The sequence below is a fragment of the Suncus etruscus genome, chromosome 9 (assembly GCF_024139225.1).
Source record: "Suncus etruscus isolate mSunEtr1 chromosome 9, mSunEtr1.pri.cur, whole genome shotgun sequence".
Taxonomy (NCBI): domain Eukaryota; kingdom Metazoa; phylum Chordata; class Mammalia; order Eulipotyphla; family Soricidae; genus Suncus; species Suncus etruscus.
Window position 1 is genome coordinate 105,396,678 of NC_064856.1, and position 12,215 is coordinate 105,408,892.

Below are 12,215 nucleotides of genomic sequence, written 5' to 3' on the forward strand. Positions count from 1 at the left end.
GTCTATCTCCCCCCGCCCATTCTCAGCCTGTGTCTTGTTCTGTCTGTCTACAGCCCCCAGTCAGGCAGCCTTATTGCCTGTCAACAACATCAGAGCCAAGTCCTGGGGCCTCTTAGCCAATGGCATCAGCCACTCCAAGTTCCCGAAGAGCCTGGAACCTGTGGCCAGCCCTGCCTTCCCCTTCCCTGGGGGGCAGAACAAAGCCAAGAGCAGCCCCAGCCTTGATGTCCATGGACGTACCCGCAGAGGGGCCCCCCAGCCCAGCCCCACTCAGCCTACCCAAGCGGGACTCCCACCAGGTATCAGCCCTGCCGTCACCTCCACTGCCTAGCCCTACCTGATCTGTCCCCACCCAGTGTTGGACTGTCAGCCATACTCGCTGGGCCCAATGTCATTTCCTCTAGCATCCTTTCATTAAGTTGCCAGTAACAGACAAAAGTGTCCTGGTTGATGCGGGCCCTTAGGTGACATCATTTCAGGCCCTGCTCCCATTAGATATAATTTCTCTAGAAGCCCCAGTTTTCTGGTCTGTGCCTGTTTGAGACTGGGCCAGAGCCACTCATATTTCTGTGTAGAGGGAAAGGTAGCACCTGGGGGACCATCCTGGAGTCTTGGGGGCCACGGAGCTGGGCTTCGACCTCACCACTCTGCCAGGGTTAGGTGAGGAGGAAGCTGTGGGTCACCTCACACGTACCCGCACTCTTTTCCAGTCTTGAGAGTCTTTTTTGACTTTGGGGGCCATACACATCAGTACTCCAGGGTTACTCCTGGTTCTGTACTCAGAAATCACTCCTGGCAATTTTCAGGGGACCAGATGGGATGATGGGAATTCAAGCTGGGTCAGCCATGTGCAAGGCAAGCACCCTACCCCTACCTGTACTGTTGCATGTTGGGTCTTTATTATACATTTCCTTCCTTCCTTCCTTCCTTCCTTCCTTCCTTCCTTCCTTCCTTCCTTCCTTCCTTCCTTCCTTCCTTCCTTCCTCCTTCCTTCCTTCCTTCCTTCCTTCCTTCCTTCCTTCCTTCCTTCCTTCCTTCCTTCCTTCCTTCCTTCCTTCCTTCCTTCCTTCCTTCCAGTTTTTGGGTCATACCCAGCGGCACTTGGGGTTACTCCTCAGAAATTGCTCCTTGCAGGCCCAGGGGACCATATAGGACGCCAGGGATCGAACCTGGGTCTGTCCCGGGTCAGTATTGTAGGTTTTCAAACTGGGTGTTTGTAAGAAATGCCAGGGACTACCTTGGAAATGATTGATGAGATAGGGGTACATGTGGCCTTGGAGACTGAGATGGGGGGACAAATGACTTCTGGGTTCTATGCTGGTTTCTGGCCTCCTCAAGTTTCCTCTGACATCTCTATGGCTTTCTGGAGTCAGAGAGGGGGAGCCTAGGAACAGTGGTTTGCTGAAGTTGAAGTTGAGAGTGTTGGGGAAAACTCATGACCTTGGTGCTTACCACCAGCCATTTCCTGCCCACTGATGTGTTTTGGGCTCTGTGCAGAGCTCTGGGGGTGATACAGCCAGATATCCATCACCCGACTCTGTTTCCCATCACTCATATGGCTCAGATGCAAAAATCACAATGGGGATAAAGCTTGAAGGCAACACCCAGACAGTTTGGTTGCTGGGGAAAGTCCTCAGCCCAAACTGAGGGGCTGAAGCAAGGGTGATCAGAGAAGGCATACTGGAGGAGGTGACCTTGGTGCTTAGTCTCTGAAGGGTAAGAGTAGTCTGCAAGGAGACAAGTGGGAAGGGTATTGTCTGTCCTGTTTATGTCTGATATCTGGGGTCAGATACTGTGGTCTTTGGGGGCCTGGTACTTGTCACACAGAGCTTAAAAGGTACCAGCTCCAGGAAGAGAAAAAAGCCAAAGAAACAAACAATAAAGCCAGGGCCCCAGTTCCCCATTTTTGAGGGGCAGGAAGTTAAGGTGACCAGGATAGCTGGTAAATTGAGAAGACACAGTCTTGTCCCTCTGGCCCCAGGCTTACTCAGTATTGGGGTGTCTGCCCCTGTGGGACAGCAGGAAGTGGGGAAGCCTCAGTCTGGTAGTTTGGTTATAGGCTCCTGCCTGTGGCCCCTGCACCAGACACCTCCGAGTGGGTCCTTTTTCTCCTCCTCAGATGAGGCTCTGGGCCTTCTGCTCAGCTCAGGAGGCTGAGCTCAGCGATCGGGTTGGCTTGCTTCAGGGCTGTGGGCGAAGACCCCAGTGGAACCACATTCTTTTCTAGAATTATCTGGAGGGCATAGAAAGATAGCACAGTGGTAAGTGCTTACTTTGCACATGGCCGACCCAGGTTCCATCACTGCCAGGAGAGATTCCCTGAGCACGGAGCCAGCAGTGCTACCTAAGCATTGCCAGCTATGGCCCCCAATAAAAACCTATCTGGGATTGGAGCAATAGTACAGCCAGTAGGGTGTTTGCCTTGAGTTCAAACCTGAGTTCAATCTCTAGCATCCCATATGGTCCCCCGAGCCCACCATGTGTAATCCCTGAGCAATGCAGGTTATGGCCCCCCAAACAAAACAAAACAAAATCTTATCTGAAGGTCTGGAGCAAGTACAGAGGGTAGGGAGTTTGCCTTGCACACAAGCCTTTCTTACCCAAGTTTGATCCCCAGCATCCCATATGGTTTCCCCCCTCCCACCCCATCCCACCAGGGGTAACCATTGAGCACAGCCCAGTATGGGACCAAAACAACAGTAACAACAATAACTTTTTTGTGTGTGCTTTTATTTATTTGGTCATACTGAACCAGTTGGCTACTTGTAAAATAAAACCCCATGAGTTGCGAGATCACCCCATGACAGTATTTCTAACCCCAGGTGGACGGGTCTGAAGAAGCATGATAGCAGTGAAGAATTAATAAACCAAGCCAGTCAGGAGAGTCATGGAGTCAGTCTGCACCTTGTGGTATCTCTTATCTGAGCCAAAAGCCCGAACTGGTCTTTATTCAACCCAGTACAAGGGCCAGAGAGATAGCATGGAAGTAGGGCATTTGCCTTGCATGCAGAAGGATGGTGGTTTGAATTCTGGCATCCCCATATGGTCCCCCGAGCCTGCCAAGAGTGATTTCTGAGAGTAGAGCCAGGAGTAACCTCTGAGCGCTGCCGGGTGTGACCCAAAAACCAAACAAAAACAAAAACAAAACAAAACAAAACAAGAACAGTACAAAATTGAACCCATTGGGGCAGGGTGAAGCAAGATCCAGATGATCTTTTACATATCACAGGAAAAGGTTTAAGGGAAAGAGGAAGATGGGGAAATAGCTGGGCTTATAGCTAGTTGTCATCTTCAGCTACTTTGCAAGAAAAAATACTGTGCTATTATGTTACCTGGAACTTACTCGAACTAAGGTGTGACTGAATGGGGAGACACCTGGCTACATCTCTCCTTAACCACCCCCCCAGCATTGATGTCCCCCATGACCCCTGTCCCAACTGTCCCTCTCTTCACAGGCGAGGTGCCCTCCCTGACCTCCGTCCAGCTGCTGGAGAATTCAATGCCCATCACCTCCCAGTACTGCACCCCAAGAGACGCCTGCAGGTGGGCCTCGATCCCTCCAACCACCCCTAGGCCAGGATCCCGGGGGTTGGGGGGAAGATGTGAGTGTTGATGCCAGGGGCTGAGCCTTCATTGGCAGGGGGGATGGAGGGATGGGGAGGCATTGACTTGAGGTGCCCCCTTTGCCCTTCCAGGCCCGGAAATGTTACCTACCACATCCCCGTGAGTGGCAACACCCCACTGCACCTCGCCCTGACCCTGCAGATGAAGTGAGTGCGAGCGGCCACCAGGATGCGTCCTTGACTCCTGGCAGCATGTGGTCACAGTGGGATGAGGGTGGCAGTAGAGAGGAACCCCCACACATTAGACCCTGTTCCCTGTTTACTGGGCTTTCCCACCAGCTCTTCGATGCCTGTGTCAGTGGTGCTGTGCAGTTTGGCCTCTGAAGAGCAGCCATGCGAAGAGGGGGATGTGCCACAGAAACCCCAGTCCTACAAGGACACCCAGGTAGGGACACCTGGAAGTGGGGACTGGGGGGGGGTCGTAATAGGTAAGGAGAGGGAGCTGGAGTCTGTGCTTTGGGGCCTGAGCAAGGGGAAGTATATGGGGGGTGTCGCTGGGAAGGACTTAAGCCAGATTGGGGGGTGGGGGTGTTTTGGGAGCCTAGGACAGGGAGGGCATGCTTGGGCCCAGGACACCTCCAGAGTAGTGTCTAGTTAAGAAGGAAGCAGAGGGGGTTGGAGAGATAGCACAGCAGTAGGGCATTTGCCTTGCGCACAGCTGATCCAGGACAGACGGTGGTTCGAATCCCGGCATCCCATATGGTACCCCATGCCTGCCAGGAGCAATTTCTGAGCACAGAGCCAGGAGTAACCCCTGAGTGCTGCCGGGAGTGACCTCCCCCACCCCCAAAAAAGAAGGAAGCATAGGGGCTGAGTAATAGTACAGAAGGGAGGGCATTTGCCTTGCATGCGGCTGACCCAGGTTCGATCTCTGGCACCCCATATGGACCCCTGAACACTACCAGGAGAATATCTGAGCCAGAGCCAGGAGGAGCCCAAGTGCCGTTAGGTGTGGCCCAAAAATTAAAAAACGAAAAAAGGAGCAGAGGATGACTTGGGGGGAGAAAAAGGAAGTCGGGGTTCAGTGGCCTGGCCTGGGCTTGAGTTTGCAGCCCCCTCAGGCCCAGCCTGCCACAGCCACATCACCCCAAAACTGATGGTACTGAGCACAACTTCAGGCACTCAGGTAGTTTCAGGATTCCCACATGCAAAGAATGTGGCCCAGCCCTGAGACTACCTCTCCTACTGGCTCTTTAGCAAATAGCTCCTAGGACCCCTCCAGTGCCAGGCCCTGCACTGGAAGGCGGCCAGATACAGACCCCACCTGCCAGCTGGGCTCCATCTGAAGGTGGAAGAGCAGGAAAACTATAAGATGTGGGGCTGGAGCAATAGCACAGTGATAGGGCATTTGCCTTGCACACGGCCGCCCCTGGACGGACCCAGGTTCTATTCCCGGCATCCCATATGGTCCCTTAAGCTTCCAAGAGTGATTTCTAAGCGTAGAACCAGGAGTAACCGCTGAGCGCCGCCAGGTGTGGCCCCCAAACTAAAAAAAAAACAAACAAACAAAACAAACTATGAGACGTGGAGTGAGAGAAGCACTGAAAGCGAAGTCCCTTAGCCTGCACACACCTGCCCTGGAGATGATCCTGGAGCCAGCAGCCCATGGGAGGCTGGAACTCAAGTCATCCCTGGGCCAGAAGCTGCCATGGTTGGACTATGCTCCAAGTACCCGGAACAGTGGGGGGCCCTGGGAGGGGGAGGTGGACTCAGAGGAGTCTGCAGAGGTGCTATGGAATAGGGGGCAGCGTGGGCGCTCCAACTCAGCCACACGCCTGGCTCCACTCTCCCAGAGCACTGCAGAGCCTGGTCGGGGGGTGGGGGGGATCCCCTGAGGTCTAGGTGCTGCCCTCACCCACTCTCCTCTCTCTAGGGCACCTCTCACGAGTGGCTGGTCACCATCCTGTCCTTCCGGGAATTCACCTACCACTTCCAGGTGGCACTGCCGGTGAGTACAGGGTCTGCACCCCACCCCAATTCTGAGGGAGGAAGGAGCACAGAGCACAGGCAGGCAAGGCCAGCAGGGGGTATGCCTTGGTCCTGTAACCCCAGAAGACGCACCTGAGTGTCCCCCACTTCCTCCCCCTTCAGGGACTGGCCAACTGCAGTGCAGAGACCTCAGGCCGGCCGGTCTCCAACTACTACTTCCACTTCTACCGCCTTTGTGACTGAGCTGTGTCCTGGTGCCCCCTCCACACTGGATGCGAGCACGGGACAGTGGAGCCTGCCAAGGACTGATCAGGCTCGGCGCTGGGCCGTGGACAGTCACCGGAGAGCCCCACAGGCTGCTGGAGCGAGACATAGGGGCACAATGCCCCTTTACCTCTGTCCACAGGGGTGCCTGGAAGCCTACAACTGTCTGTCCTCCCCCTGCAGAGCAGGAGCACCCCTGTTTTGGAGAGAAGATCCGAGGGACAGCAGGGGTATCCCTTGGATGGCATCTCAGAGACCCGAGTGCTCTCCTGGGGGTCTGGAGAGGGCTTGACTGTTACACTGGACCTGGACTTCTAAGCTTTAAGGGAGGCCCCGGAGGCCTCTTTGGCTCCTATGAGCTCCCGGAGTGCAGGAGGCCCCAAATGCCTTTATGAACTGTTAGTGCCTGGTTGAGGCAGGGCAGGGCAGGGGTGGTTGGACCCAAGTAAGCTTTGGATCATTGGACCTCGAGGAGCCTGGGAGCACCCAAGGGTCCAAGAATATCCAGAGCTGGTGGAGACTCGTGGCCCTACTGTCCTGAGCAGAGCCGGGACCTCAGCAAGGCAGGGAGAGGGAGGTTCTTGGCTGGTGGGTGGATGCAAACAGCTTTGGCTCTTATTAATGACGTAATTACTAAAATGCACTTAAACCAGGCCAGGAGTGGGAGGAGAGGGAGGGAAAGCCTCACAGTGGGAGGGGCGTGCAGGGCCCCGGAGAAATACGTCTGCTCATCACCTCCACGATGCTGGCCTCTATCACACTTACATGCTGGTGGCCTTATTTTCCAAGTCCAGGGGTGCCAGGCCCCCGGATGGCCCCCCTCTCTACCCAGGCCCATCTCTGTCCTCTTCTCTCTGGTGTGGATGTGTGTGGGGGAAAGTCTCTTGTCAACTCTCATCAGTCTTTGCAGGTGCCTAAACTTACAGGCTTCTGGAAGGAGTATGGACGCGTGTGGCCATGTCTGCCATGGGCTCAGGAAGGGGGGCACAGATTGGCCAGTGAGTCTTTCCCCATTTGTGGAAGCCATGCCCGACTCCTCTCCTATCTCTCAGCCTGAAGGAATGGATAGATGGATGGACGGATGGACAAACGGACAGACGCCACTAAGTGGAAGGGATTGGAAGCCAACCACCTTCAGGCCACCTTCTGCCCAGGATCTCCAAGCACTTATCCTCGGGCTAGGCAAACACCAAGGGAATTGGGGGACTGGTGAGGGCCCCCACATGCCCCAGAGTGACTCCCCCCCCCCCCTGCCCCCAGTCTTTCAGGCACAGGAAGTACTTGGTTTCTGCATGCGTGTCCGGGATGCTTTAATATGGCCTGGACCCTGGACTGAGATTTCTGGGACTTTCAGCTTGGGGCCTTCAGTCAGTCCTTAACTGGAAAGTGACTCTCCACTGGGCCCCCTGTAGCCCAAAGTGACGCTCCCACCCCAGTCTGGCGAGCAGCTGGCTGTTTCCCTGCCAAGGAATGGGGTCCACAGAGCAAGGGATGGGGGCCACACTGGGGCTCCAAGCTGCTCCAGGAGAGGGAGGGTCAACCTTGGACCAAAGTCCCCTTAAGCCCCCAAAGGTCAGAGGGCTTGAGGGAGGGGGCGGGCCTACCTGCCACTGGTGTATATGTGTGGTGTTCTGGCTCTATCCCCTGTGGGGTCCCTGCGGCCCATCCTTCCTCTTTGGCGTTTATTTCTGTAGCCACTGGGCTAATCTCCACCAAGCTTCAAGCTGTATATAGGGTCTCCGTACACAGCTCCCCAGCTCACGTGCCCTCCCCAAGCCTATCCATGTGTCTGGAGCAACCCCCAGCCCCAGGTAACCCCCACTTCCTGTCCTCAGCAACTCATATTTATCAGGTGCTGGCCCCCGCCTGTGCAGCAGGCAAGGCTCGCACCCCCACCCCTATGGTTCTGTTCTGCGGAAGGAAATCCCCGTATATAAATAAATGTATAATACTGCTTTGTATCCGAGCCTGTGTCCCCAGCACTTCTTGGGGTGCTGCTGCTGTTGTTGTGAGTCGTGGGCTGTCTGTGGGGCGAGGCCTAGTGGGAATTCCGGTCCCTGGGTCCAAGGGATGTTTTGCACTTATCCTCTGCAACCCCAGCCCCCTTCTTGCTGCCTCTCCTGGGCTTAACATGGCACCTTAGGAGAAATGCTGAGGTCCCTGCCCTTAGTGGGATATCCCCAGGATGGGCAGGGGATCGGCCTGGGGTAGATTCCCAGATAAGACTGGGAATCAGTCTTTGACTAGGGGGTCAAAGTGATAGCACAGCATGGAGGGCTCTTGCCCTGCAGGCGGATGACCCAGGTTCGACTCCGGCATCCCACAGGTTCCTTGAGCACTTCCAGGAGTGATTCCTGAGTGTAGAGCCAGGAGTAAGCCCTGAGCATGTCAGGCATGGCCCAAAAAACCAAAGAAAAAAAAAACAAAACAAAACAAGAAAACTCCGTTGTAGACCCCACCTACGAGGAAGAGTAGGAGGCTAGCACCTAACCCTATGGGACACAGTGAGAACCATTAGAAGGGCAGAAGCCGGAAATGGGGTTGTGGCCTGGTCTGAGGCCCCGTTCCTCAACGGACACCATTTGAAATAGTTCATATACCTTTATTGTGAACAGCACATAGGAAATTCCCGATAACAGTACAAAAATTAATTTACAAAAAAATGCAGGGCTTCAGCACAGCTCCAGGTAGGAACCTGCAGGGAGAGAGGGTGCCAACGTGAGGCTGGTATAGCTGCCCCTCCCCACTTCTTTAGGGCCACCAGTGCCCCCCTTCTTTGAGGCCTGCTGGGTGAGTCAGCCATGCACTGTGACGACTGATCCATGACCTTGGGGATTTGGGTTTTCAAAAGAGGCTTCCCTCCCTCTGCATTATTGGGGGCATGCTCCAGATTGAAGCTGGGGTTCCTGCTTCCAGAAGACTTGGAGTTCCCCTAGCCCTCCAAACAGTCTCCCTAAGGCTAGAAGTTCATACTGAAAACCACTCAGTCAGTCAGGACTGTTGCGAAACCCCTTGCCAGCCCCCAACTGACCCCTTCATCGCTGTGTGACTTGTAAGAACAAATGGACATCCCTGAAACTGTTCCCAGTCAGGAAGGCTCTGGGCAGAAGCGCCTTTGGCTTGGTCTAGATCAGGGCAGGGCCACTGAGTCTGTCTTGGTTCCCAAGGGCAGCTCCTGGGGCAGCGCATCAGAGGTTTCTCTGTGACCCCCAAAGATCCCAGCTCTTACCCATGGGAGCTCATACATAGATGCCGACCCAGAGCAGCAGGAAGAGGACGCCGAAGCCCATAAAGAGGGAGGCCACCAAAGAGATAAGCAGCTCCTTATAGATGTCCCGCGTGTACTTGGTGGAGGTGACCTCATATCTGGCGGGTGGTTAAGGAGGACTTCGGGGATAGGCTGGGCGGTTCTGAGCAGAGCTGCCTTCTGGGGCTCTGCTAGGAAGGGGACCCAGAGGGCAGGAGCCTCCTGCCTCAGAACAAAGCTGGATCGAGCCTTCAGCTCTCTGGATAGTCAAGCATCCCTTATCTTCATGGCACTTTCCAAATCAGGCTTCCTACTGAACTTGTTTTGTCTGGGGGTCACACCCTGTATTGCTCAGGGGGTTCTTCCTGGCTCTGCACTCAGGAATCACTGCTGGAGGTGTTCGGGGGGACCATTTGTAGTACTAGGGATTGAACCCAGTCAGCTACATGCAAGGCAAACATCCTTCCTGTTGTATTCTCACCCCATGTCAGTCCCCCTAAACCCATCTTCCCATCCAGCCAGCGTCTCTGGTTACTGTCTTGGGAATTTGAACCTCAAACGGTCTCAGCTGAAGCAGGAAAAATAGGCCATAGGCTGAGCCAGGACATCTTCTGGACTGTGCTAAACTCCAGACCCAGGTCCAGAAAACTGGCACATCCCAGGCCTGTTCCCCACCGCCACCCCGTCCCCCACCTCATCAGTTCTGGCCGGGGAGGATACACGAAGAACCAGGCAGTGAAGAACATGCCGATGGCCAGCAGCACCACGGTCAGATGGGGGAAGACGGCGGGGTTCACCGGGCTGGTGTATCTGCTCATGGCCTCGAGCTCCTAGGGGTGGACACATAATTGGCACCAAGAAAGACTGTCTGGGGTGGGGGCTAGGAGGGAGTGGCTGTGGGATCTTTGAGGAGTCTGACGCTACTGTGACTGCCACATGTTGATGGGAGTGGGGGCATGAAAACCCTTCAGAACTGACACCGAGTCATATTTGTAAGTGATAAGTCTGATAGTTCTCTCTGAAAGTTAGGCGGTACTTAGTTGTTTTCAGTGTGACACAAGAGTACAGCTAAGTCTCCTGGTTAAAAACAGAGGGTGGGAGGCCAGAGCGATAGCACAGTGGGTAGGGCACTTGCTTTGCACAGGGCCGACGTGGGTTCAATTCTCGGCATCCCATATAGTCCCTGAGCCTGCCAGGAGTGATTTCGGAGCACAGAGCTGGGAGTCACTCCTAAGTGGCACCCGGTGTGACCCAAAAACAAAACATGACAAAAGTAAAAATAAAAACACCAGAAGGTGGGTGAGAGAGAGAGAGAGAGAGAGAGAGAAAGAGAGAGAGAAAGAGAGAGAGAGAGAGAGAGAGAGAGAGAGAGAGAGAGAGAGAGAGAGAGAGAGAATAAGATACCACTCAGAGAAAATACTTGCTTAGAATTTTAGGGGTGTTATTTGTTCATTTGTTTATTTGTGGGCCACACCAAAGGTGCTCATGGCTTACCCTGGCTCTGTGCTCAGGGCTCAATTCTGGCAGGATTTGGGGAAACCTATGAAGTGCCAGGGACTAAATGCAAGACAAATTCCTTGCCCACTGTCCTATCTCTCATTTCCCGATTTTAAGTTTTATGGAGCCCTATTTGCAGACAGCAACTTCAAGTCGCAGAGTCTGGGCTTGGGGATTCTCAAAGTTCAATTTCTAATTCTGTATCCTGGAATCTCAGGATCCACAGGCCAAAGACCAGGCATAGGTACAACTCTGGCACAGCTGAGGATCGTCAGGAACTGGGGGTGACATTGCTATCTGGAAAGCAGGGGTTGGGGTCGTGGGGGAAGGGAGTGCGTGACCTAAGGGACTGGGGGCTGGGGTTACTCAATCACTGCTTGTTTCCTGCTCAAGGTGATGGAGAGGAGGATGAGATCATGCCTGAGAAAAAGTTCTGGACCCGTGTGAGCACCCATTGTCCCCCAGCCAGCCACCGCTTCTGCGTCCCAGAACATAACAACTCAAGGGAAGTCAACTGGCCCCATTGTTCCAAGAGACACAGATATTCAGTTTCATGGACACGGATGCTCCCCAACTGAAAGATATCGAGACAATCGAGGCCATTCAAGGGGCCCGATGGGGTGGGGGAAAGACAAAGATGAATAAGCAAGCCACCCCGCCTGCAGCACGTCAGAGGGGGTCACTAGAAGTTGACATGACCTATAACAAAGGGCTGCACGGGACGTGGCCAGTGTGCACAGTGGCTGGGGGCCCACCAGGAGCAAAGGGCCCAGTGTGTGTGACCGTTGGTAGTGCTTCTGCGATGAGGGGCCCTTATCCTGGGGCCCTGCAAGATGCATAGGAATTGGGCAGAGGGGTGGGGTGGGGACAAGTGCACTCCACTGTGAAATCAGAGTGGTCGCAGGTACCAGCCTGAAGAGGTATGGAAGGGAGCCAGAACGCAGCCCTATCCCCCTGCCCCTAATCAATGGCGAGAGGAGAAGCCAGGGGGATGGTGTAGACACCCCAGCCTGAGTCCAAAGTAGGGGTTCCCCTTCCCCGCCCCTCAGTCCAAGCAGGTTCTAGGAGCCCCCTACATCTAAGGCGTCTAAACCCTCTGCTAAATAAAAGGGGGTGTGGAACAGGAACCTAGGAATCCTCACAGCCACATCCCTTCCTCCCTGCAACCCTCTCACCATTTTGCCTGGCACAGGGGAAACCACGACTCCGCCACCACCGAGGAACACGTCGGCAAGAGCCACTGCTCTGGCAGTCGGAAGAGGAAGTGAACCTTTGAAGAGGTGCATTCTGGGACTTGTAGTACTAGAGTTCTTGGGGAGTAGCGGGAATTGGGACTCAAGAGCTTGGATCAAGAGTCATGGGGGAGATTTGGGGTTAATCTTAGAGCAAGTATCTTAGAGAGAGTCCATTCATCCTGATAGGAAGATTCTATACGAGAGAAGAGGCCCAGGGAACTTGGGATATGGACTACAATTCCCAGACGGCTGTGCGCGCCCAGGGTCTTGGCGAGAGAAGAGGCCCGTGGAGCCTAGGTCTGAACTACAATTCCCAGGAGGCTGTGCGCGGCCATTTACCCTGATGGGCCGGTTTTCCTGAACTACAATTCCCAGGAGGCCGTGCGCGGCTCCGGGTCATGTGACACGAGCGCGGGCTTC

At 54.6% G+C, this 12,215-nt stretch overlaps 2 protein-coding genes across 3 annotated transcripts in view; one reads left to right on the forward strand and one right to left on the reverse strand.

Moving 5' to 3' along the window:
* MYRF (myelin regulatory factor) overlaps nt 1-6,686 on the forward strand; it is a 32,302-nt gene extending 25,616 nt beyond the window's left edge. For both annotated transcript variants that reach the window (XM_049779577.1, XM_049779578.1), the window contains exons 22-27: nt 54-299; nt 3,456-3,543; nt 3,696-3,770; nt 3,903-4,008; nt 5,497-5,571; nt 5,715-6,686. In XM_049779577.1, coding sequence (XP_049635534.1) covers nt 54-299; nt 3,456-3,543; nt 3,696-3,770; nt 3,903-4,008; nt 5,497-5,571; nt 5,715-5,795 — 671 coding nt within the window. In that variant the 3' untranslated portion in view covers nt 5,796-6,686. The remainder of the gene's footprint in view (nt 1-53; nt 300-3,455; nt 3,544-3,695; nt 3,771-3,902; nt 4,009-5,496; nt 5,572-5,714) is intronic.
* A 1,711-nt stretch (nt 6,687-8,397) lies between these two features.
* On the reverse strand, nt 8,398-11,910 carry TMEM258 (transmembrane protein 258). The gene is made up of 4 exons (XM_049779942.1): nt 11,736-11,910; nt 9,784-9,893; nt 9,046-9,182; nt 8,398-8,511 (listed from the first exon to the last, which is right to left on the reverse strand). Exons 1-3 carry the CDS (start codon nt 11,844-11,846, stop codon nt 9,056-9,058), a joined length of 348 nt encoding a protein of 115 aa, XP_049635899.1. The 5' UTR covers nt 11,847-11,910; the 3' UTR covers nt 8,398-8,511; nt 9,046-9,055.
* Nucleotides 11,911-12,215: the final 305 nt, after the last annotated feature.